The following is a 24,616-nucleotide window of genomic DNA, read 5'->3' on the forward strand; positions in this document are numbered from 1 at the left end:
CCTCTATCAGGCAGGGGGGGTGGGGGGCGGAAGGGAAGCGAAAGGCGGGGGCGGCGGTTGGGGGTGCCGGGGGGCGGAAGCCAGCGGCACTCACGCTCCATTAGCGGACCCACTGCCGCGCCGCTCCGCCGGTAATTTGTGTAACGAGGTTGCAGCGAACCCGAGCAGCCCGGGCTTCGCCGAGTAATAGCCTCTCCTTCCCATCATTTCGCCGCTTTGCCGACCTTATTACGGATGCAGGCCGCGCAGCGTAGAGTCTCCGTCGCTTGCTCGCTTCCTCTCTCTCTCACTCGCTCGCAAGCGGACGTTACGTTTTTCCCTGAAGCCACAGCGCCTCCAAGCGCACAGCTGCGGTATTACAACAGCCTGGCTGCTTTGACTCCCAAGGACATTTGTCTAATTTGAGGCTCGGGAGGCCACATTCGGCTTTTTTTTGGTGGTCCACTAGATTTTGAAATATCCACAATGCCAAAAACTGTTTTTTGGGGGTCACTCCAATCACATTCCTTGGCCCCAAGATGCCACTCAACGGCAGCTTTCAAACTCAAAGCCTTGATGCCAGATCAGGCCCGAAAGCAAATTATGTGCATCATGTTTCTTGCGAATGTGTATACTCAAATTGCAAATTGTCAACACTTTCAAAAACGTTGACATATTGAAATAATTTTTTGTTACTGATTCCCCTTTTAAAATGAATGTCGTAATCGGATTTAACAAAAGTTTTACCGTTGTAGTTAACAAGACTAGTTCATCATCAATTAATTATTTAATAATAAAACAACATTAGACATATACATTTATTTGGGTTCATAATGGAAATCATAACTATGATGTAGCCAGTAAATAAAATTGACACCTCTGCACTAAAGCAATATTTTTGTAATAGACATGGCCTGAACTTGTCTCGTTAACTTACTTTACACTTATAAGACAATCAATGTTAGTCACTGTGAATGTCACCTGTGCAGTTTTAACGTATCAGCATAATATTTGAAAACTTTTGAAGTACAGCTTTTGTTGAATAAAGTATGTAATACGTTAAATATTAAATATAAAAGTTTTATAGTGTACAATACAAAATGATGCAAAATAAAATAGAATATTCAGTAACCCATTATTAAAAATGTCGTAATGTGAAACCGTTCCGAGGCCATACAAACAACCATTACATTGCACTTTTATTTTTTTTCAATATGACACTGCATAAAATATTCTCAGTGCACCCCCCCCCAAAATCATTGCATTATTCCAGCAATGACCAAACTTTAACGAAGAGGTGTTCCATTTTGTCAGTTTATTGATAATAATAAGACCACTGATGGTGACGGTGTCAATATTAGACAGTATGGTGTTTTTGAGTGTGCGCGTGGTGACCCTGTGTGCAAGCTGGATGGCATTACAGTTTTTTTTAGTATGTACAAGATAAAGCAAAATACACTTGAAATAATGTACAACAGCAAGTAGTAGTTTAAAAAACAACCAACCATTAAATACTAAATAGAACACAAGAGCCACTGAATAACAAGGAAACATACAGTTAAAAGATTACTGAGAACTTAAAAGAATCAAAAAAGAATCCGAAAGTCAAAGAGGGGGTACAAAAATACTTGTTGAAGCTGTAATACCAAAGCCTACTAAAAGTCTACATCAGAACATCAGCCACTACTAGTTACTGGTCAGAGCAAACAAATACTTTACGGCTAAACAGCAGATTAAACGGTCAATTAGCATATTAGAAATAAACATTACATCAGCATTGTTATTATAAATTACATTTACAATACATATCTACAGATATGATGATGGAAGCTGTAGCTTGTTGATGCACCACACATGACACTGTCACTCTGAGGATCAAAGTTCAATTGAAACGCAGTGTTACATTACAAGTAAAAAGGTCTTCAATTTTATTTTTTAATTTGCAATCATGTATAAGAACAGAACAGAGCTACAATACTGGAAGAAAATCTGAATTTTACACAACCAAAGTGAGAATTCTATATTGACTATTTGAGAATTACATTTTTTTGTCTGTAAGATTTTTTAAAAACGACTAAAGATGCTATATTATAAGGATATTTGTTTATTTTCAAAGAAAGTCAGAAGATGAGAAAAAAACTCGACATGCATTAATTTGCAGGAGAAAAACAGTAATTAATAAAAATCACAATATGGGATTGAATTTTTGTAGATGAAAAACTTCCTAATTATATGAGAAAGAAAAATGTGTATTTTTCTATGAATAAATGCTAATATGAATTCGGATTTTAAGAGAATTTAGTCTTAAATTAAGTTCTAAAACAGAGTGCAAAGGCAAGCGTCACATAACACCACTTTGAAAAAAAAAAAAAAACTTCACTTATTCTAAATGAGACAACAAGCTTCAGAAGTAGTTTTTCGTCTCGGTGTGGTCCTACAAATCCTGTGACTCGTCCCTACAATATTCAGAAATTGAGCAGAAAAGAGAGCGACTACAGTACAACAGCACCCCCTACTGTCTGGTGGCAAATTTGATGTGTTTAATTCTAGTCTCCTTAAAAATATAGTCCAGTACCCGTATTAATGGTGATGTTTAACACAAATACATACAACTATTAAAGTACTGGGTCGTCAGTGTGCAAAAAGTGAGCCTTCAGTGCAGTAAGGGCCAGTGTGACAATGTGTTGTGTGGCACACACAGCGGTGAGTGGGAATGATGCTTACGTGATCCTACATGATGGAAATGCTGCAGGCAGAGAGAAGGACGGAGGCAAAAATGAGCACTTTTAACATGATTTAAGGAAAGAAAGTATTCTTGTGTGTCTTTATCTTCTCTTCCTCTCACTGAAAAGAACACAATTATTAATGGCGAACAACGATCATATCACACTTTTTTTTTTTTTTGGTGTTATATACCTGCCATGTGACATCAACTACACCATCTCATACTGGTTGGCTGTGATGATCCTGGACAGACAGCAGGCCAGCAGCATGCCGATAAGCTGAAACACACACACAGACAAAACCAAACGGAAAAGTATTCAAGTAAAATAATGTCGTAGAAAAAAGTAAAAGAATGAATTTCGTAAAAAAAATGAAAGCGAATTCTGATAAAAGAAGACAATCAAATAAACAAGAAAAATGCACATTTTTATAAACAGATAGTGAAAAAATAAAGATAGGCAAATAAATAATTTGTTATGTAAGCAAATAATTGTTGGCACTTAGACATATATATGTGTGTGTAAAAAGGTCCTCTTCAATTTGTGCTTGTTACCTGTGAGAAAGCGATTCCAAAGGTGACGCCTGCAATGATGGCCATGTTGGTTTCCATGAAAGAAGTGACCAGCTCGTAGCAGCCCTGCACAAATGCAACAACACGTACGACAACAACACAACAGGTTAAACATCCAGCGTGTGTGTGGAAAGTCAAGTGCAGCGCTGACCTGGTGATAAACTTTGCTGGGGGCCACAGTTGCGTTGCGGAGGTCGTCCGGGTTGCAGTCCAAGGAGTTCACGCAGCAGCTGCCGGGAATGCCGTTGGATGGATAATACACGCTGCCAAACCAACTCGTGTAGTTGTACACGCCGCAGCAGCGCAGCTACAAATGTGTGCACACACAAAAGGGAATAAGTGTTTTTTCCCATCATCATTTTTTTTTTTTTAAATGTTCAGTGATCAGCAGCCATCATAATACCTCTAAGTGCACTGACGATGTTTTAGTAGCCTAAGCTCCATTTGAGTATAAAGAAATATCAATACCAGTCATTTCTGGTGTGGTATGCTGTTTTTGTGTTGCCTCCCTCTAGTGGTGCATGAAAGAATTACTACCTGAGTACAGTTCTGTTCTCTTTAACTTTTGAGTTCACTATTTGGTTTTAATCTTTTGTTTTTAAACCTTTTATGTCAGTACAAAATTGAGATAATTTAAATTGCAATAAATTGAATAATTAAAAAAAAAAATCTGTTTTCCTATTAGCACAGTGTTATTGTTCAAACTGAGCATAAGGTGTTGATTGATTCAATCACACTGAGCTGAGCTTAAAACTAAAATGAAGTCAAATGAACTTTTTGAAAAAAAAACACCGATACATACCAGTCTGGTGTGTGTGAGGCTTACTTTGTGCTGCAGGTTGTCAACAGCGCGGCTCGCTTCGTCCTCAGCGTTATAGTTGAGGACGGCGTCGGTGTATGTCCTATGGAAGGTTCCCTTGATCTGCGACACGTTCGAAAATACGACATCATGGCAACGGGACTGGATGCCACTTTATGGCTTTGACGCTGAAATGAATTGCATGCTGACCTCGTGGCGAAAGACAAATCCGCTAATCCCGGCCACCAATTCAGCAAGGAAGACCAGCGAGAGAAACATGACATACTAAACAGAGGGAGAAAAATGACAACGCTCAGTGATGACAGCTTCCGTATCATTCGCTTAGCTGCTTTAGTGACATTAAAATACGACACACAGTTGGTAGAGTGACGATGTGCATTTCTACACCGCCATTCCACACATTTTGTGACTATTTATCCGACCTCCCGTTTATTCCCGGTGTAATTCCACTGTCGACCACTAGATGGTGGCACTATTTTGTTTGATGTGTAAATCTAAAAGAAGAACGAAAACCAAGATTTTGGATCGGTTTTCGTTGAAGTTTATTGAATGCCAAATCCTCTTCAATCCTACCTTTTATGCCCTCGGAGAATGACGGCTGAGGTAACGGAATGTCTTAGAATAAAACTCGATTGTAAACACAGAGGGATTGTTTATTTTTGTTATCCATTGCTCTTGCTCTCAATTTGTGTTTCTACACGTTAAAATGTTATTTGATATTTTACTTTGTCTTGTGCTGGCGTAATACATCACAGGTTACTTGCTTTGTAGATAGCTTCTTACCAGCTTCAGCATCCATGGACTCCCTCGGCATGTGGCGAAACATCCGAATAAGCCAAAAACCACGATGACGGTTCCGGTTCCAATGAGCACGTAGGGAGCGTTGGTGGAGTTGTCGGCGATGAGTGAGATGTACGGGCCCAGCATCAATTTGCCCCATACTCCTACTGCCAGTAGGATAGCGCCGGTGATCTGTCGGGTGGGAAAGGAAGAGGCATGTTAAAGCATCATTTGCCAACTTTTAGCGAGACAAGGCACCCGTTTTACGAGTTAATAGATACTAGTAAATATGATTGTCATACAAACGTGTTTTTTTGTTGAATCATTCAAGTTTTAAATACTGTTATGTAACGTGGGTTCATGCTAGATGAATGGTTTTGATACTTTATGATCCTGAAGTGCTGCAACATCTCGTGCCATCTTTATTCGATTCCAAACTCATAAATATATTTTTCACATGTCATGGCAGGGCTCGGTCCCGATCCTCAGTGGGAGTCCACTGTATCTTCTGCAATCTGATACAAAAATATTTCAGATTTTTCTCCGTCACTATACGTTGCTGGCATAGATCGATGAACCTGATGATCCTATCGTGGCTAGCGGTGTGCGTGTCTTCAATAAAAAACAATTCAATATGTATCTTGATGTATGGGGTGCGATACGATTTGATTTTAAAGTGGAATGATTGGATTTGTTTCCACTCAGTGGGATTGTGATTCAATTCGGTTCGATTCAATATGGTATGGCTCAGCTCAAGAGGGTATGATGCACCTTTTGGAGTTTCTTGTTATCATTTTACATACATATGAATGAACGCGATCAATGAGTCACATCTTTAAAGATATATTATCGCTCCAATAATTGGACAATTTGATGCGTATTTTGATATATTTGGTTCGATTCGATTCAAATCAAAACCGATTTGTCCATTCGGATTGGTTCCGCTAATCGCCGGATATTAAAGACTGTAGAAATCAATTTGTAAAATGATGACGTGAGCAGGAATGGGAAGCGACTTTTCATCCCAACTCCCTCTAGACGGGCATCACGGAGGCGGATCAAGGTGGAACAAGAAAGGGGGGCAATTAGAGACGGGGGATGCGTTTATGCTGCGCGCAGGATAGCGATCACCTGCCTCGTGAAAATCGTGGAAAAAGAATGGCGGTGCATCAAAGGCGTCGCTTTGATCCGCCGCGAGACGCCTCCGCCTGTTGCGCCGCTCTTAGCATTTCAAATGAAGGCAGCGGATAAAAGGACGCCGTTGTGCGAGGCGGCTGAATGAAGCGGCGGCGTGCGTGTCTCGGCTGGGAACGTCTTTCCCGGAATGGGGCAGGAGGGTGGAGGGGGTGGCAGTGCGCCCGCTGACGACAACGATGATACGCCCCCGAGCGACGGCGGGCCGTCATCCTAAACCTTCCAAGAGCCGGCAGCTTGTCTTCCCGCTGTCAACGTGACTTGACAGCAAGACGTCTGTACAAAATGTCTCCCTCAAACCTCGGCGAGAGAGAGAAAGAGAGAGGGGGGGTGCTCGGCTCAGGCGGAAAATAACTCGGCGAGGCTGGAACGGTGGCAGGTTCTTTCCTTAGGGATGTTACCTCTTGGCTGTGGGTCGACTGTAGGTCAACTGGGTCTTTGAGCCACAAAAAGAGAGGAATATCCGAAATGAAACACAACTCGTTCTGGTTGAATTGTTTTAAAGGAGAAGCAATCTATCAAACTGTACTGGTGTGAAGTCAAAAGTATAAAAATCTTTAGCCACTTTCAAATCAAATACAAGCCCAGCTACAATCAAGTTTTTTAGGCCATTGTTTTATGATGTGTAACAATTATGGGAATAATGACAGAAATTCTTTGAATAATAAAACTGAAATAAGGAAATACTAGACACCTGAGGTCATTGAAACGCAATATCTTCATTACTTTACAATAAATCCATAAATCAATCATTTATTTTCATTTTATTTTATATCATAAAGAGAGAAATCAATCAATTGAATACAAATGTATTTTAATTAAACAATTTTAGGGATAAAAATGAATCTAAGAAATATTACAGCACATTTAGATGCTCTGTGATGGATATATGTCATGGAGCTTTGGCGTCCTGAGATTTGTTTTCTGGGCCATTTGGCTTAGAAGCTGCCGCTATACTTCATTTCCCACCCAAACGAGTCTGTGCAGGTCAGCGCTCGCTGACACCATTTACACTTTTGCCCTATTGGCAGAAAGCGAACACAAACCATCCCACGCCGGAGGTTGTTTTGAAGGCTAGCCTTCCGGCCTGCATGCCGGGAATCTGTCTGAGCGATCTCCCCCCAAAAAAGGGATCATTGCACTTCAATCTCAAGGGGTCGGGGGTGAAAATAACAAGCGTTTGTGCAGCTGTTAAACAGCCACGCATGCATGTTTTCTTATCAACACACGTGTGCAGGCAAGGACAATGACTTCCAGATGAGTGTTGACATAAAATGATTAAAGCTGCAGACAGATAAAAGTAAAGTCAAACTGTGCTGTTGAAATATGCAAATAGTGCAACATGTCCAATCTTTTCCACATTGCTATTTATCATATAGTTTTTGGTCATTTTTAGTATAATATTAACCAAGTATATTACAATTCATGTCAAGTGAACATAGAGTTTTAAAAAAAGACTATTACTGGGATACCTAAAACCAGGGCATCTTAATTATCGTGCCAATCCAAGTTTCATTTAGCGTGTTTGGAAATTTGGCAGACTGCGTTGCGCCATGCTGGGTGTGTTCACACCCACAACGGCGCAAAGGCCTGTTTCTAATAGCGTGCATCTGCGAAAAGAAAAAAAAAAATCCATTTACGTGTACTGTCGGAACGCACTTTGGCTTGCGCTGGGCACAAAATGATTTTTAATTATTTATGATTATTTTTGTTATTCCCCTTTTCCTACCAGAAAAAAAAAAAATCTAAATTTTCATCAAAATGAACACAGCCTTAGCAATAATGGCAAACCGCTACATGACGCAATACAAAATGTCAAGCTAACAAGCTGCGAGTGGATGTGTCGTCTCGCTATAACAAGTTTCATCTATAAATGGTGATTCTCCGAGGAGGCAAATCGTCTCTCTTGATGATGCTCTCGCTGTTCTGTTTATGGCCTTGGTGATTGCAGATAAATTGTTTCCTGTTTCCTGGCCGCGCTGCACACAAGTGGCTTGTTGGAAGCGTTCATTTTCAAGGCCCGACGGGAAATCAAGTCCAAGAGGATACGAGAGCTTCTCAACTTGTTATGTCGCTTGTGAATTCCAAACAGCTTGGGAGTCGTGCACCCCTCCCAGCCTCGCCTCACTCTCTGCATACCCAACCCCCACTGCACTTTTGTTTGAAATGCAACACCACGCTGGCCTTCTCGGTCGGAGATTTTAAAAGGAGGTCAGTTTTCTTCCCTCCTAATAAAGAAGCAGGAGGCGCGATGACAAAATGCGCACCACCTGCTCCGTCCGCGTGAGACGTACGACAAGCCGAGCGATTCGCACTCGACACGTTATTTGCAAGCCGATGACAGCGAGAAGTCAGGCCCGGCCGGCGTCGGGGCCTTCAAAAGCTCGCCGAGACTCGACCTACGGGCTTCAGAAAAACGAGCCGCTGACAGCGATCTCTCGACGCATGCGAAACCCGAAGCCGCCGATGTCTCGGAGCGCGAATGCTTGACCCGACTAAATATAAAAGCTTGGTGACACGACTGCACGGAGGCCAGCAAGCCCAAGTCGGAATCGTGGTTGTCACGGCTGCTCAAAGTCTTGCATTCACTTTGTTGCTTGTGTTTACATCATGTTTGCGTGGCACAAGTAGCCAGAAGAGAATTGCAATCTCCAAAATTTTTAACAGCAAAAAAAGAAAAAAATAATATGTTGGGCTTCACGTTTTCAATCCCACATAATGGCAATACGATGCGGTCTGCAATCCTAATATTGTTTTATATCCATTACATGTAAATCTATTAGGGCTGCAACTAATGATCATTTTAAGAATCACTTAATCTGTCAATTAATTGGATTAAAAAATACATTTTATCCCTCCCATTGCTTTATGAAAAAAACAAGGCGTTATTTAAAATCAACAATGCAGAAAATACACAAACATGATTCCATTTCTGGTTTTATCGGTAATGTGTCGGAAAAGAGGCAAACATAGTGATCATTATTTTTATTCATTTTTTTTCCCCACACAAAGATCATTTCAGGGAAGACTATAAAAATTGGAGAAGATGAAATTCAGAGAATTTTGACCGTTTTAAATTAAACAAGGCTATCCAAACGATCAAAAATGATCATTGCTTAATTTGCTATTTGATTCGTTGTAATTAATGAATTTCCAAACTTTCCATTTGAATAATAAATTGTTTCAGCTGTTTTAGTCTGCCACCCGTGACATTTTTGCAGGCATATCTTAACGCGCGATTCGCAGAAAGAGCTTCCAGAGCATCAGAGGAATCGTTTTGTTCAAAAGTATCAGCGAGGCGGAAGGAACACAAGAATCTCCAACGCATTAAATATGTCATGAAATGCAGTGAGTCATGATCAAGTGCAGAAGATTTTGGCTCGCTAGTAAGATTACCAAGACGAGACTAAAACTGGTAAATTAGGCTACTAACATTTACATACATGCAGTCAACAAGTCTTTTGAAACACTAATATTAACAACAAATCCAAACAGCACAAAGCCAAAAAAAAATAAAACAAAACACCCACAAAACCAGATTATGCTCATATTCTTTTTTTTTTTAATAATCTGAATAGGATCCCTGGTTTACTCCTTTTCTTACCATAAAATTTGCTCATATAAATGCACACTGGAAGACCTCAGTTGAGCAGAACATTGGTTTGTGTTCCGTGCATATTCTAGCCACAAAGAATCTTGGTCTTACAGGAAGTACTTGTGTGCATCTGTTGCGCAACCCCGCCGTAAATACACAGGCATAAATAAACAAAAAAATCAGACGACATGAATACATGAATATGTTTTTTTATCGATGGTAAGAAGCGGAAATGGTTTCTATTTGCATCATGAGGTGAGGATATTACAATCATCACTTATATGGCAGCAACTCTAGCTGCTCGCGTATGTAAACAGCCAGGCTATTACGAAGGAACTGGAATTTGGACTTTAACAACATGTAAACAGTTATTGGAAAAGCTGCAAAAAGTACGAGCTGCTTAGTAGTCTACAACTGACAACAGTTTTCCATCTTCATATGTGAAATCTCACTAAAGCAAAATGTCAGTGATATAAAGGTTGGATTCCAAGAGATAACTTGGAACACCGCCATACCAAAAGTGAAACAACGTCATATTAAGGGCTGTGTCTCACCCCACACCTAAATTTGTGTTTTTCAATGACGTTTTACGAATAAACCAGAACAACATTGTTTTTGTAGTCAATTTTTTTTTTACATAAAAAGGTATTTGAACTTTTTATATCTACTCATACATCTAGTCACACAGTGAATAGAATAGAATACCCTTTATTGTCATTTTACAACTTAGTTGCACAACAAAATTCGAGAGCTACTTCCTTTCTAGTACAAAACATTAAAAATTAAAAAAGTATAAGGAAGTCTAAGAATAAAAGTGAAAGAGCTTATTCACAGAGTATAAGTCTACAAATAAAAGTAAAATATTCTTTTTACAGTATGTTCAACGTGGGTATTTATATTAACATGAATGAGGTATGTACAGAAAGTAAATAATAAATACGTCACACGTACTTTCTTCCAGTAGCTGCATACGAGTCTAATATCTATTTTGCACACGTCACATATCGTATCGTGTTTTACATACATGCCCCTAACATATCTATAGTCATACATGTGTATTTCGTCATACAAACATCGTGTTATGGACTCATGACTAATACGTGCCCCATGCATGTGTCTCTATGGCAACGCGCTTTTCACAGGTGCATGATCATGAGGACTTCCCGAGAGGACAATTTATGGATCGCACATAAATGTACACACCCTTCTAACCGTGTACTAAAAGTGCGGCTGAGGCCTGGCTTGTCGCAAACGTCATTTGTTGACTTGAACGTTTGCGGTGATGACGTGGGTCGTGTGTGAGGCCACTGCGCGCCCTACTCGACGCCCAAATAATGACGAGCAAGTTTGTAATCCGATCAAAAATCAAGTGAACCACCGTGGATCATTTCGACATCAGGACAATCGGTGATGCTGCAGCCATTAGCCGCCCCATCATCCTCATCGTCGTCGTCACCATCCTCATCACCACCAGCACGACGCACGCACATTTAAAATCCAACACCCGCATACGACCATAAGAGTAAAGGAGTGACTTACCCAAAATACGAAGGAATAGACGATGAGGAGGGTCTTGAGGCAGGTGATAACCGGTTTAGTCTCCATGATGGGGCTACTGAAGGCGGTGGAAACAAACACACGACTGCAGCACGCACAGCGTCACGGGTGCGCTTCATCGCAGCGGCCGCCAGGGGGAGCCCGCAGCCACACCACCAGTCACTGGAAGCTGCATTAGCTTCCTTTATTTTGTAAGACGTGTTAATGTAAATGATAGCAATGATAACTTAAGGTGTTCATTTTGTAATTCCTAACACCAGCTCTTTAAATGTGGAATTGTTTTCCATCAAATGTACTTGTCGTGGCCACATTTGATCAATTATACCCAACCCAACAACAATTTAAATTATTTATCGAATCATACAGCATTAGTGAAACGACTTTGTTTCATTATAGACCAGGAATGGACAAATTAGATGATGGAGGGGCCAGAATTTTTCCATTTGTTACTGGTTTGCTATTGAATCAATGTACATCACACTGTATATATTTCATGGGAAGCTTGTATATTTCATATATTCAATATATTTCATTCATATATACTACAGAGGTATTTAATAAAAGAAAAATAAATCCATTACAAATAACCAAGGCCATAAATTCATTTATTGTATTTCAGCAGATTAAAAGTTCCTAGAGCACAGGAGAAGTTGGATGTAAAACACAAGCATAAATAACTAAAATTTTACACCCAGGTCCTGGCTTTGAGGGTTCCCTGACACACAGCGAGTGTTAAAGCTGTGCCACAACCTCAAGAGGGACATTGCAATTCAGTGTCGGTGAGCTTTATACAGAACAGCGACACGGAAACAGTGTAAACGTTGGCCTGCTTTCTTCCAATATTTTTAAAGACGTCCCTAGGTGACAACAGAAGCAGTTGAATATGCTTCAAAAAACTTTCGTTCATCATTTTTCATGGATTTTTATGTATTGTGCCTCACAAGACTTGAAATTATGTCATACTCATCAGGCATACTCAACATCAGGATTAGAGGTTAGTTAACCGCAAAGTCCTTCACCCCGAACCAAATTCAGACATCCAGGCTTTGTATCTTTCCAGGTCTGCGGCGGAGACAGACTTGGAGATCTTCTTGAGTGTGAGCGTGAAGTCCTCCATCATCACAGGCATTTGCAGCTCTTCTTTGGACAGGGCTCGGATCTCCTCGGGGCTGAGGCCTTGGATTCGCCGCCGCATGGCCATCATGGACGCATCCCTGGAGGCAATGATTAAAAAGATGATTGAGTTTGTTCGGGAATCGGTCTTTGGACATACTGTGGACAAACCTGCAGACGTTGGTGATGTCTGCTCCCGAGTAGCCTTCGGTTTTCTCTGCAATAAGGTCCAGGTTCACGTCTGCAGCTAACTCCACCTCCCGCAAATTGATCTTCAGAAGCGCCACGCGACCCACAGCTAGCAAGTGTTTACAAAAGAAAAAAAAAAAAAAATCAACATTAGGATGGCACATATAAGCAAATTAGAAGATATTGCAGCCTAGAGTACAGGGCAATTTTCCACTGTCAAAGCCACTTTCACAGTCAGTATTTTTATTCTTTCTAAACCTTTGAAAACCTTTTTTAAACCTTTGTGGCAGCTCTGTGTTAATGGAACTCAGAATGAAGGAACAAAAATCATTTTACACATTATTCCATGTCATGTAAGTCCACAAAATGTCTGACTTACTATTTTACTGTTCAGGCCTTCATTGGAACACAATGAAGAGGAATTTAAGCTATTTTTGTGTTATGTTGGCATCACAGTGAAGTGCATGATACACAAAGCAGTAATCCAGGATTTTTTTTTTTTTTTTTAACAAAAACCCCATGTCCTCAGTGGCATTTAAACATCAGCGATTGAGAGGTCACCTGTCGGCAGAGGGATGTAGATTCGCTTCTCCAGACGTCGGCGCAATGCCTCATCGAGATCCCATGGGAAGTTGGTTGCGGCGAGGACCATGACCATCTTGGAAGGGTCGTCATTGTCCTGGGCACCACCCACGCCTGTAGGGGGGAAAAAGACCATTGAAATGAGAAGATGAAATAAGGTCAAACGTAAAGCGAACATATTTTTTACCATCCATTTGAATCAGAAGCTCAGATTTGACTCTGCGACTGGCTTCGTGTTCATTGGACGTTCCTCTTCTGCTACAGATGGAGTCAATCTCATCTATGAAGATGGTTGTTGGCGCGTAAAAGCGGGCCTGCGTGGATCGCACAAATCTTTGAATTGTTTCCGAGTCGCAAAAAACACGCATGTGAATTTGTTACCATTTCAAAGAGCAGACGGACGAGCTTCTCCGACTCGCCTCTGTATTTGGAGGTAAGGGTGGACGAGGACATGCTGAAGAACGTCATCCCGCATTCTGTTGCCACGGCTTTGGCTAACATGGTCTTGCCTGTACCCGGCGGGCCGACCATTAGCACGCCCTGTGACGGAGGAAATTGTCTGTATAGCAACTAATAGAAACATGATGCTGTTTCCACAACTTTTCAGTTTAACGGAAAAATGCAGATGAAAACGTGAGGAGAAAAAAATTCACAAATTGATAGGTAAGAGATAAAGCAACTATGTTGAACTGCCGGGAGGAGCTTCATTACATCAGGCCTTGGTTTAGAGAAAAATAGTTTTTTCCAGCATGTAGCAGTTGCAAACTTTTTGGGGGGCATGTCTCGGTGACTTGCTGATTTTTGCTATTCACAGCAACTTTCCCCCATGAATAGGGAACATTCAGATTAATGGGATTGTGTGTTTGTGTGTGTCTGTGTACCTTCCAGGGCCGTCGAATGCCCTTGAAGAAGTCAGGCATCCACATGGGCAGCACCACAGCTTCTCTTAGCAATTTCTTAGCGTCCTCCAGGTCGGCAATGTCATTCCTTCCCAAAGAATTCAGTAGTCAGCAATGTAAAGGGGAAAAAAAAACCCCAAAACATTGCAATGTGTATGTGTGCATTTCATACCAGTGTACATTCAGGTTGCGGGACACAATGTCTCGCTCGAGTGACTCCACTAGTTCGCCGTCGTGTCCCGCACTGTCAAACTTTCTGTGCTCTTTTTCACCTTTCTTTCCCTAATGATTAAAAAAAAAAAGAAGTGAAGTAGCGAATCGCAGATTTTCCCGACAATTATTTCAAAACTAACCTCATCGTGAGATTTCATGTTACGGGCATCTCTGGCTCCTGGCCCTTTAGATTTGAAATGCCCGCGACCTTCTTGTCCTTCCCCTCGATGATACAGACCAGGCGACTCTTTCTTCTGCTGCTTCACTCCGCTGCTGGGACGCTTCACTACGACGGGATTCCTACATAGTGAAAGTGGACTTTAAAAATAAAACTTGATTGGTTGGACCAAAACACTTGAGCAAATCACCCTTCTAAAAGGTTACAGAATCTCAATTTTCAGTAGTGTCAATAACACAAGTGTTGTTTTTTGTCTCTTTGAGTCAAGCCCCTCCTCTCCCATCCAATCAACTCCCTGCCATCCCTTCTGTTCTCCCAACGTGTGTCTTTGTTGTGTGCCATTAGTCTTCTTGTACTTAGCAAATTGGTTTCTTTCAATCTGTCAGCTCCTTTTGTTTATCTTGTGAGTTGTGTCGCACGGATCGCCGTTGTCAAACGCTAATCCCCGGAAGCATCTTTATCCATGGCAACTTTTTCATTTCATACTTATCATACCTCTGCCATTTCCACAGTACACTCACCTGTGTTCCGCAGGCGTGGGAGGCGGCCACGCTGCCGGGTCCTCGGTGCTTCCCCCCGACTGAGGAACAGGTACGGTCACCGGCCTCTCAGTCTTGAAGGCTTCGAGCACAGCCACGATACTCTTAATCTGCTCCCACTCTTCCGTCAGCTCCTGTTTCACCTGATTCACCAAAAGGGATTAACTGCTGTGAAAGTGCATCATGACACAAAGCACTCACCTGGTGCCATCGGACTTTCAGCGCCGGGTCCTTAAGGGTCTGGCAGTGTTTGTTGATTTGTTGCAGCACGCCCTGATAATACACGCTGGATGAGTCGTAGTTTCCCAGCAACGCATACTCACGACCCTTTTTTGCATTGTCGTCGATTTCAGACAGATTCATGGTTCATGTGCATGACAGCTATGAGACAAAAGACAAGAAGAAGAGTGATTCATTGTTCAGTATTAGCCATGAATATATAATTGATGGGTTGTTGGGAAGTGATGCCAACTATAATCAAAATGTGAAGGAATTGAGGTTCAAAAAATAGTTTTATTTAATTATTATTACCTTGTCAAGAGTCTCAATTGGAGTTTACACATAACTGGGCTAGATTTGAGCATTTTAATTCCTGATCAAAACTAGATTCTTGTACATTGCTAAAAGATTATCCAGATGTGCTCAGAAATAATTGAGGAAAGATGGCTGTAAATGAAACATGTACAGTGTTATAATTTATAAGCGCAAATCCTTCTGTGTCGTCAACACAAAATTCTACGACTTTTGTGATTGTGTTGCGAAACTAAATGACAGCTAATTAGGAATTGACCTGAAGCTCATGCCGTTGCCACATTTCATTGACAAAGAAGCAACTGGTAGTGCCGATTATTTGTATCACGTATCAATCACCAGTAACATTATGAGAAAGGGAAGAAACAAATTGAACGAACATCTTAGCAGCTTTTATTTCTTCTTTTCCATCTAGATATTCTTCTTTGCATTTTCTGGCAATCTGCTTGTTACAGGTTAGTCCTGGTGCAACACACAAACATGCTACTACTTTTTTTTAAAAAAATTTTATTTTAAAGAAGAGCTATGCAACTTTTAAAAACAGTCGAGGATTTTTGTGTCCACAAATCAGACAATATATGCAAAACAATTTGACCCGTCATAAACTGTATAATTATCCATAGAGGCTCCATTTATTTTGAAATGTGTTCATCTACTTCTTTTACATTACATAATGGTAGGCCAGCGCTCTAGTGCCATCTATTGGCCAAACGCCACCCCTCCTCGGATCCACAACGAGCTGCATTGAAAAAAAAATCTACCTTTGCAGGTATAATGTTTACTTTTATGTTTTCATTACGTTGGGGTCTATTAGGGTATAGCTGTGCATATTTCCAAAATCGATCATGTAATCAAAGCGCACACCACATGCATGCACCTGTTCGCCCACATCCATCCACTCGCCTCATCCACTTCATTGTAATCTGGCTAGCGGTTGCTAATAGCATCGCTTTCAGACAACAACAAACCGGGTGGCGAGAAATAAAAAAAAAAGCCACACTCGTTTTTAAAAAAGGGACAACAGCAACAATCGAGGGTGCAAGCCACCTATTGTTATTGTTGACAACAAAAGCGACATGAAAATAATCGTCATACCTGCGTTAAAAGCATATGTTTACGGAGTCCTTTTGAATCGGAGGTCCACTATGGGGTGTTACCATGGCCGCGGAGACGCCTGGTGAAGAATACAGATGGCGAGATTACAAGGCTGCGTTCAAGTACCGTAGAAACGCAAGGAAATGTAAAGGGTTATACTCGCAGGGTGTATATAAATCAAATCACAAAAATTGCTGTATGAACTATTTGCGGGTGCTCTCCTGTTTAAATTTGATATAAAACATCAACGCGAGCGGGTTTTCGTACTATCCCTCTTATGTCTATGGCAAAACTACATATTAAAGTCACACATACAATGATCCAATCGTGGTCAAAACGGTTTTGACGTCAATTTTCACAATTTCCGAGGTTCTTTGAACGCACCATAAGCAATGGCCGCGTTGTGTTAGTACCTGATCCCCAAGGCTGACAAATTTAGTATATTTTCGTGTGTATAAATATATATATATGCGCGCACACACATGTATATAATGTATATATGTAGTAGTTTGACTACTATTAATATAATTCTAGTAGTGCGTCATGCACAGTATTTCTATTTTATATGTATAATTTATTTTGTTCAGAATGTACACACGTACATACATACAGTATATATTAATAGTAAATATACTTCTATTGTAAAATATATCATTAATATGTGTTAAGTTGAGAGGTAAACTATCATGTTCCAAAAAAATATACATTTTTTTACTTTCATTGTACAAATCACAATATTTTGCAAGAAAAATAATACTGTAACAACTAATTAAAATGTTAAAATGAATATAAACAAACAAACAAACAAACAAACAAAAAAAGCTCAACTTTCTGCCATCAAACCACTTTTATTTTGCTGGCTCACAAACAACTCAAAAATCACTTCACATCAGTCACTTCTGTGGCATGTGATGAAATTCAAGGTGGTCCAGAGTGGAATGGCTGTCTGCATTTCAAGGCTTATTTGTACCAGAGAGAAAAAACATTTCATGTTATCACTACTGTTTGCATTTAAAGCCCCACTTTTATTATCTATCCATCCATTTTCTGTACCGCTTTTTCCTCACGAGGGTTGGAGTCCTGGAAGCCGCAGTAAGTGGCTGGTGACCAATCACTGGTATTTTGTGTGTTGTTTTAACTGTTTACATCAAATTAGTAGCTAATTTCAACCCATGCTGAATCTATATATAGTCATTGAATTTTTAGTGTGCATAAACATATTAAAGCTGGGCAACACCAATCTGACGTTGGGACATTTAGGGGTAGTTTTTGGATTCAACGTATAAACGGTGAACGCTCTGATTTGGCTGTTGGCTAGCGAATCCATGCAGGAGAACATGAATTGAAATGATGAAAACAAACAAAAAAAGCAAAGGCCAATTTTTTACCCCGATTCAGGTGAGGTCACCCCTCTAAGACATTGTAAATAAAATGCTTACATGACACTAAAACATAAACCTTGATAATCATGGAACAAAATATCAATGTTATATTGTGCTCAACTTTGGAGTTTCCACTGGAAATAAATACATCCTATTCTACTACTTGCATGCATTTCATAGAAACATAGTGCAATTTTATCCCTCTGTGTTTTCTGTATAAGTGCATAACAGCAGACAGATGATGGTAAAGTCACAAGAAGCTCGTGGTTGAAAGCGAACTATCAGCACTGACAGGTTACCGCTTCCTGCTCTCTGGGTTTCCAAAGATCCCTGACGTCGCTCTCAGACGGTGGCTTCAGTCTCAGAGGTTTGTGGCTTTTGAGCCTGTAGGCCAGCGTCAGGAAAATGGCGTCCACGTGCTCCTTCTCTTTGGGGTCCTTGGCCGAGGTTTCAAATAGGGGCATGTTGTGTCCGTCGGCGAGGCATTGCGCTGTCGACGTGGGCACCTCACGGCGGTCCCGTAAGTCGCATTTGTTGCCCACTACCACCCGGGGCACCAGCGGCCCCACAGCGTGACGACCGCATTCCTCGATCCAGTCGGGGATATTCCGGAAGGTGGTCAGGCTGGTGACGTCGTACACGAAGATGACAGCATGTGCACTGCGGTAATAGTGTTCCACCATGCTCTTCCTGAAACGCTCCTGGCCTGCTGTGTCCCAAATCTGCAACTGTCCCCCAAGGAAAAAATATTAAAAAAAAACATTGAATAGTACTAAGTAGGACCTTACTACTATGTGTTTGTTTTGAGGCCAATTCAAAAAAAAAAAAAAAGTCTGGCACCCGAGGATTCACATATTCAGATTTTTGGGAAATATTTAGGGGGCGGGGCAACCTTTTTTCATTGAAAATGCTTATTGGCAGTTTAGATTGTTTTTATCAGGGTAACGTTTTATTAGACGGCCTACAATGCGTCACTGACAGTCGTGCTCTTACCTTGATGACTTCTCCATCGAGTTCCAGAGTCCTCTCCCTAAAGTCAACCCCGATGGTAGCCTCGGGATTCTTCAGGAAAGACCCGCCACAGAATCTGTACGTCAAACATGTCTTCCCCACGTTGGTGTCTCCTATGACGATGATCTTAAACACCTGACACAGCGACGCGTTGCCGTCATATTGCGACGACGATGAGAGCTCTAAGGAGTCGAAAAGGACCGAGTCACCGCCGTCTTTGTTTTCTATTGCCATCGCTCATGGTCTCGCCGGGAGGACGAGTCGGGCCACCTGGGGAATCTCGCGAGAGCGGCGTGAGAATTAGCGAGAAGGTCCGTACACCGAAAATTAAATGTCCATTCTGTCTTTTTAACTTTTACCTTTAATTTTTTTATTCATTTCTATGTAAAAATACCTCAAATTATTAATATTTTTCTAAATAGCATTTATTTCATTTATTTTTGAACGATAATTATTATTTAGTGCCATCTGGCGTTGAACTAATAGAATGCAATGACTTGGATTCAAAGTGCGTGCATTTTGAACCAACCACACTATGGCGCTTAGTCACAATGTATTCAGCAGAAGTGCAAGCAAAATGTCATCACAAATGACTTGTAGAATCCCCATAAGTGACGAAGTACGTGCATTGTATTTGTTACACACGCTGTAGTCATTGAGCCCATAGATTTCTATAGGAAAGGCGCCACTGGTCGGCCATCTTAGAACAGAGGACTGCTTCATTGCGCTGTGCAGTAGTCGGTGGTAAATTGGATTATTTACTCAATTAAATGCTTATAACTTGAATTCTTGACTCATTTAGAAAAAAAATTGCTCTGATCAATCAAGAAAAATGCTTCACTAAGTCATCTGCATGAACTCCTGAAATTGGCTGAGTTACGTCAAACTGGCAATAAATCAGCATCAGAGGTCTAATGACTCAAATGAAAAAAAAAGGATCGAAACAGTCATTCCTATTTTGATTATTATGTGCATGTATTGATTCTTGTGAGACTTGTGGGATTAAAATTTTAATGTCATGATCCAAATGCACTTAATGAAATGCCAAGTGAGTATGAGAATATCAATATGCCAGAATATTTTTGACTTTGATTTCATATTTGATATTTATTTTTGTCGCGATTCTTCCCCATGAAACAGCAGCAAAAAACACATCTATTGAATCACAGGGTTTATTCACAGGCACAATAAAACTAAATCATTTTCTTTGTGTCATACACACATACATCAAAAAATATATTAAAATTGCATTTATTCACATAGAAAACACATGTGATCATAACATATACACATATTTGGAAGTAACTAATACAATATTATGAATATAATACTTGAAGCAGAACACATGAACTTGTATTGTGGCTTGTGTTAATAACTAGAATAGATGGAACCAATAACAATTAATTGGTTAACATTGGAAAATGTGTGTGTGTGTGTGTGGGGGGGGGGGGGGGGGGGCAAATGGCCATTAAAATGAGGGCCAAAACATACTCATTAAATAAAAAAACAAAGGTATAAACCCACACCCATGTCATTAATTTTGTTAGAAGGTACAAGAAAAACCTGAGTCAGCATAATGCACTCACTGTGCATGTCATTAGGTGCGCACAAAATTCGCAAATTCTATTTCAAAACAACTGCTTAGTTATAACTGACACACAGGAAGTATGAATTTAACAATGTATATTAAATGCTAGTCATGTAACCAATACATAAGAAACAGCTCTCAATTGGATGTAGAGCAGTCCTTAATTGTTAAATTAATACCTCTTTGAGATGTTTTGGTCCTGTGAGTTCGGTGCACAATGGCAACGATTCAAAACAGAACACGAGTAAATCTTATGTGTAATACAAAGAGAATAGCCACTTAACACAAAGTTGAAGTGCAAGGAAATATGCTTTGTGTTTGATGTCACCCACACTACTATTTGTTGTGAGCTTGACACCTTTCGCTCCCTGAATAAAGATTTTAAAGCTGTACTAGCTTTTCAGAGCTGTTTCTGGAATTCAACAATCTGGAAATTGAGCAAGTGGAAGCAGCCTGATGCAAACAATTCTAATAACTTTGAATTATTGTTATTATTATTATTGGTTTTTGAATGGGGACAAGTCCAGCGTATACACTTCCAGGACAGTGAGCCAGGGAAGAAATAGTCAAGACAGGCTTTTTAGCTTTGTCATCAAAAATGGTTGTACGGTCCATTTTCATTGTATGGCTGATGCTATCAAGAAGCAAGTAGACAATTTCTTGGCAAATGACAGGGCCTTCCATTTGACTGATGACCAGTCCAATCCAGGGTCTGACCAACGTCACCTGGGATAGACTCAGGCTAACCCGCGACCCAAATGAGGACAAGCACCAAAGAAAATGCATGAATGACTTTTGGCTTTACATTAGTAGTCATTCAGTGTCTTGTAGTGAATACAGATCATTAGTGTCTGTCCAATATACGTCAAATTTGTGTCAATATGGGAGGAATCTTAGTAAGATGTGGAAGCGAAGGTTTAGGAAAGCCCGCTGTGAAGACTAAACTCCATCTTGACTGTCAAGTGGTTGAGAAAATGGATCTGGTTTGCTTGAGTAACCCCCTCAAAGTCCGACTACCAGTTCTCATCCGAAAACGAGCTGGAGCTGGCGGAGTCCGAATCTGCGTCCGTCAAGCCGTCTAGGTCCCAGTCGGCGCTGGATCCGCTATCGTCGTCCTCCTCGGTTGAAAAGCTGTGCGCCGAGCCGAGGCACGCCGGATAGACACGTGTGGAGACGCACACGGGCCCCAACGTGGACACGTAGACTGCCATGACGCTCTTCCAGCACTCTCGTGTGGGCTCGTACTCGTGCATGAGGACGCGGTTCTTGTTGTGTTGCAGCAGTGTCTGCGTGAGGAGCATCAGCTTGCCACCGTGCTGGATCACCTGGTAGTTGAGGGCGCGGCTGTCGATGGGGATGTCGGCCAGCCGCCGCCACTCGCCCCGCGCCGGGCTGTAGGCTTTCACCACGGGGATGTCGCACACGCAGATGATCTGGTCCTGGTACACGCACGCCTTGTGCAGTTTGTCACGCCGCAGCGAGCCGCAGTGGCGCCAGCGGTTGCGCCGCGGATCATAGCACAACATGCGCCGCTTGTTCACCACGTATAGGTGATCGTTCAATGCCACCACCTGCATCTTACTGAATGAATGTGGCAGAGGAGCCACAAAGGTCCACTGGTTCCTCTGGACGCTGTAGCACTCGACCTCTTTCAAACGAGCGTCCGTCACAGGGTTCCTCCCCCCCAGGAGGTACACGTGACCATTTAGATAGCCCATCCCCGAGTGAATCCTCCCAAGCGGTCTCTCCGCAAGCTCTTGCCAGCTGTTGAGCACTGGATTGTACTGCCAGAAGTGTTTGGAGAGGTGAGACGCCAGATAAAGGTTGTTTTCCGGGCTAGAACAAGCAATGAGGGACTCCATGGTGGAGCGTTTGTAATCCTGGCTGCTGAGATCCAGGAGAGGAGGCGTCACGAAGTAGAGGTCCTCGGAGTACGGGTCGCAGCACATGATGTTGTCGTTGGGAAGACCGAAGAACAGGATCATTTCTTTGGCGCTCACGCCGATCCTATGCTTGGGAACGTCCAGAGACGCGGCCACAGCGCAGGGCCTGTTGAAGAAGGACTCCAGGTATTTCTCCACGAAGGGTCTCGCCGCCAGCCCTTCCAGGTAACGCTTGTCCCTCTCGGTGAACAGGTTCCAGCGCACGCACCTCAGCGCCCGCAACGCATCCTCCTTCTTGGGTGGTGCGTTGGCTTCAATCCAGCGTAGGGCGGCCATGCACACCTCCCGCTCACAGGCCACGTCCAGCGTGTCGAGCGAGAGCAGCTCCACCAACTGATGCAGGTCCAGCTCGCACAGCTCTCCTGAGATGCACAGCTGGACAAAGTTCCTGGCAATGAACGCCCGAGCGCTCTCCTTGAGCTCGGGGTTGTCATAGGTGTCTGCGAACTTCAGAACCCCAATGCAATTGGCGAGGTCCAGCCTGCGGGTCATGAAGCCGGAGCAGGCCATCCTGATGTACTCAAGTTGGAGCATGTTGGCGGCGGCGTACAGCCTTTGCACGTTGCCCTCCGTGATGGTCACTTTACCCGTGTAACAATAGTCCACGATGACCGACATGGACTCTACGTCCACCCCACGGATGGCTACCCTCTCCTGAACGCTCTCGGTCAAGCCGCCGGTGAACATGCTTTTGAAATAGGGGCTGGCTGCGGCGAGGACGTTGCGGCTGCAGTAAAACAGCTGGACGGGGTCGTCACCCGACCGACTCAGAGCACCTTCGCCGGGCTCCAGTGGTTCTCCGTCGGGGTCCACTTCGATGGTAATGTCCGAAAGGAGGCGGCTGTCGTACAACGCCTTCAACTCCCCCATTAAACCTTGAGCGTGACTTATGTCCTCCAACACTTCGGGTCCATTAAAGCAACCTAGCACCGAAGCCATTTTTGGGTCTAGTTTTTTTTTTTTTTTTTTTACCTCACGTAGCGGAAGCTTTCTGATATGACACCGCCTCGCGCTCCACCTCCACGGCTAGCTGACAAGGACACATCCGCTCACGAGAAAACGTCCAACTTGTTTAAAAAAACAAAACAAAAAAACATTACCATTCACTTTAACGCGTTCCGTGTTCCTCAAAGTTGGTTGTCGGATCCAAATGACCATAATGTCCACCGTAAACGTGTTGGTTTTCTTTCTTTAACTCCGTGTGTATTAATGCTTTTGAGAGAAACAGACTGTCCACTGCTGATTAAGGCGGGGGGGGCAACGATAAAAATACACACGGTAGAGTGTCAAAATAAAATACCCTTCAAGTAAATAAGTGTTACAATATTTTGAAATAACTTTACTTAATATACAAATATAAATGACTATTGAATTGTATCTGAATTAGTCAAGATTTACACCTTTTATTTGAGTGTTTGCCGTCAAACTAGAAAATTCCTCTTATTTTGAAGGCATTACACAATGCTTCCGCTCTCCCCCACCGCAAGCCACTTTTTCGTCAGAGCGAAAGAGCGCATGTGATTGGGTGTCATAACTGGGTCAATTTCATATGAATAAACGGCATTATTTGAATGTCCATGGTAAAATGACTGGTGTTTTAAATCCGCCAGATTTATACACATCAATCTATGTATTGAATACAATAAATTAAATCCATATTATAAAAAAACAACAGGAATCCATATTGTCTTTTATATAAACTGTTAATGTAAAGGTTTATTTTTCTCCCTGAGCTTGCAGAATCAAGTTATTTGTACTTGAGGTCTGGTACTGGATGGTCTGGCATTGGATGGTGATGATGAGAAAGAAGGCGGAGAGCAACTGCACCCTGCTGCTCATCTTCTGGTATTCCAAAAGGGGGCAGCACAGCCTCTCGACAGGTTCCGACTGGAGTAGCTTTGTTTTGACGGGCTTGTTCCATTACTATTTTAATGTGAGGAGTAGCATGGGTAAAAAAAAAAGTCAGAGGATATGCTGACACCATAATTACGAATAATCTCAATTGCCCAAATGCATGAACTGAAAACATTTTATGCATGCCTTTGGCAAAGTAATATTTGGTTGAAGCAACTTTGCCTGTGGTTTTGCCCCATGACAAACGGACAAAAAAAGACAAATGTCATCTTCCGCAGA

General features: G+C 41.9%; 4 protein-coding genes across 4 annotated transcripts; all 4 read right to left on the reverse strand.

Annotated features, from left to right (window-relative positions):
• Positions 1 to 1,279: 1,279 nt before the first annotated feature.
• tspan7b (tetraspanin 7b) lies at positions 1,280 to 11,350 on the reverse strand. The gene is made up of 8 exons (XM_061287218.1): positions 11,203 to 11,350; positions 4,878 to 5,066; positions 4,284 to 4,358; positions 4,101 to 4,196; positions 3,426 to 3,581; positions 3,257 to 3,340; positions 2,896 to 2,981; positions 1,280 to 2,823 (listed from the first exon to the last, which is right to left on the reverse strand). Exons 1-7 carry the CDS (start codon positions 11,266 to 11,268, stop codon positions 2,913 to 2,915), a joined length of 735 nt encoding a protein of 244 aa, XP_061143202.1. The 5' UTR covers positions 11,269 to 11,350; the 3' UTR covers positions 1,280 to 2,823; positions 2,896 to 2,912.
• Positions 11,351 to 11,808: 458 nt separating this feature from the next.
• katnal1 (katanin p60 subunit A-like 1) lies at positions 11,809 to 16,836 on the reverse strand. The gene is made up of 11 exons (XM_061287217.1): positions 16,560 to 16,836; positions 15,135 to 15,314; positions 14,916 to 15,076; positions 14,357 to 14,516; positions 14,176 to 14,285; positions 13,986 to 14,091; positions 13,486 to 13,644; positions 13,292 to 13,418; positions 13,084 to 13,218; positions 12,505 to 12,631; positions 11,809 to 12,434 (listed from the first exon to the last, which is right to left on the reverse strand). Exons 2-11 carry the CDS (start codon positions 15,294 to 15,296, stop codon positions 12,236 to 12,238), a joined length of 1,446 nt encoding a protein of 481 aa, XP_061143201.1. The 5' UTR covers positions 15,297 to 15,314; positions 16,560 to 16,836; the 3' UTR covers positions 11,809 to 12,235.
• Positions 16,837 to 17,387: 551 nt separating this feature from the next.
• On the reverse strand, positions 17,388 to 19,231 carry zgc:101559 (Ras-related protein Rab-33B-like). Its single transcript, XM_061287220.1, has 2 exons — positions 18,935 to 19,231; positions 17,388 to 18,669 (listed from the first exon to the last, which is right to left on the reverse strand). The coding sequence occupies exons 1-2, from the start codon at positions 19,184 to 19,186 to the stop codon at positions 18,223 to 18,225; spliced, it is 699 nt and encodes a 232-aa protein (XP_061143204.1). The 5' UTR covers positions 19,187 to 19,231; the 3' UTR covers positions 17,388 to 18,222.
• An 877-nt stretch (positions 19,232 to 20,108) lies between these two features.
• kbtbd7 (kelch repeat and BTB (POZ) domain containing 7) lies at positions 20,109 to 23,731 on the reverse strand. Its single transcript, XM_061287435.1, has one exon. The coding sequence runs from the start codon at positions 23,420 to 23,422 to the stop codon at positions 21,554 to 21,556; it is 1,869 nt and encodes a 622-aa protein (XP_061143419.1). The 5' UTR covers positions 23,423 to 23,731; the 3' UTR covers positions 20,109 to 21,553.
• Positions 23,732 to 24,616: the final 885 nt, after the last annotated feature.

Source organism: Syngnathus typhle, linkage group LG9, assembly GCF_033458585.1.
Source record: "Syngnathus typhle isolate RoL2023-S1 ecotype Sweden linkage group LG9, RoL_Styp_1.0, whole genome shotgun sequence".
NCBI lineage: Eukaryota > Metazoa > Chordata > Actinopteri > Syngnathiformes > Syngnathidae > Syngnathus > Syngnathus typhle.

Bases quoted from the DNA above. Each gene is read 5' to 3' on its own strand.
- zgc:101559 (XM_061287220.1), bottom strand. From the start codon at position 19,186: ATGGCAATAGAAAACAAAGACGGCGGTGACTCGGTCCTTTTCGACTCC. The intron at 18,670-18,934 runs GTAAGAGCACGA...CTTGGGGGACAG, and splicing joins TCGATGGAGAAGTCATCAAG to TTGCAGATTTGGGACACAGC.
- katnal1 (XM_061287217.1), bottom strand. From the start codon at position 15,296: ATGAATCTGTCTGAAATCGACGACAATGCAAAAAAGGGTCGTGAGTAT. The intron at 14,286-14,356 runs GTTAGTTTTGAA...TTTAATCATTAG, and splicing joins ACATGAAATCTCACGATGAG to GGAAAGAAAGGTGAAAAAGA. The intron at 13,645-13,985 runs GTACACAGACAC...CCTCCGTCACAG, and splicing joins GCATTCGACGGCCCTGGAAG to GGCGTGCTAATGGTCGGCCC.
- tspan7b (XM_061287218.1), bottom strand. From the start codon at position 11,268: ATGGAGACTAAACCGGTTATCACCTGCCTCAAGACCCTCCTCATCGTC. The intron at 4,197-4,283 runs GTCAGCATGCAA...AACGTGTCGCAG, and splicing joins GATTTGTCTTTCGCCACGAG to ATCAAGGGAACCTTCCATAG. The intron at 2,982-3,256 runs GTAACAAGCACA...TGTGTGTTTCAG, and splicing joins TTGGAATCGCTTTCTCACAG to CTTATCGGCATGCTGCTGGC.
- kbtbd7 (XM_061287435.1), bottom strand. From the start codon at position 23,422: ATGGCTTCGGTGCTAGGTTGCTTTAATGGACCCGAAGTGTTGGAGGAC.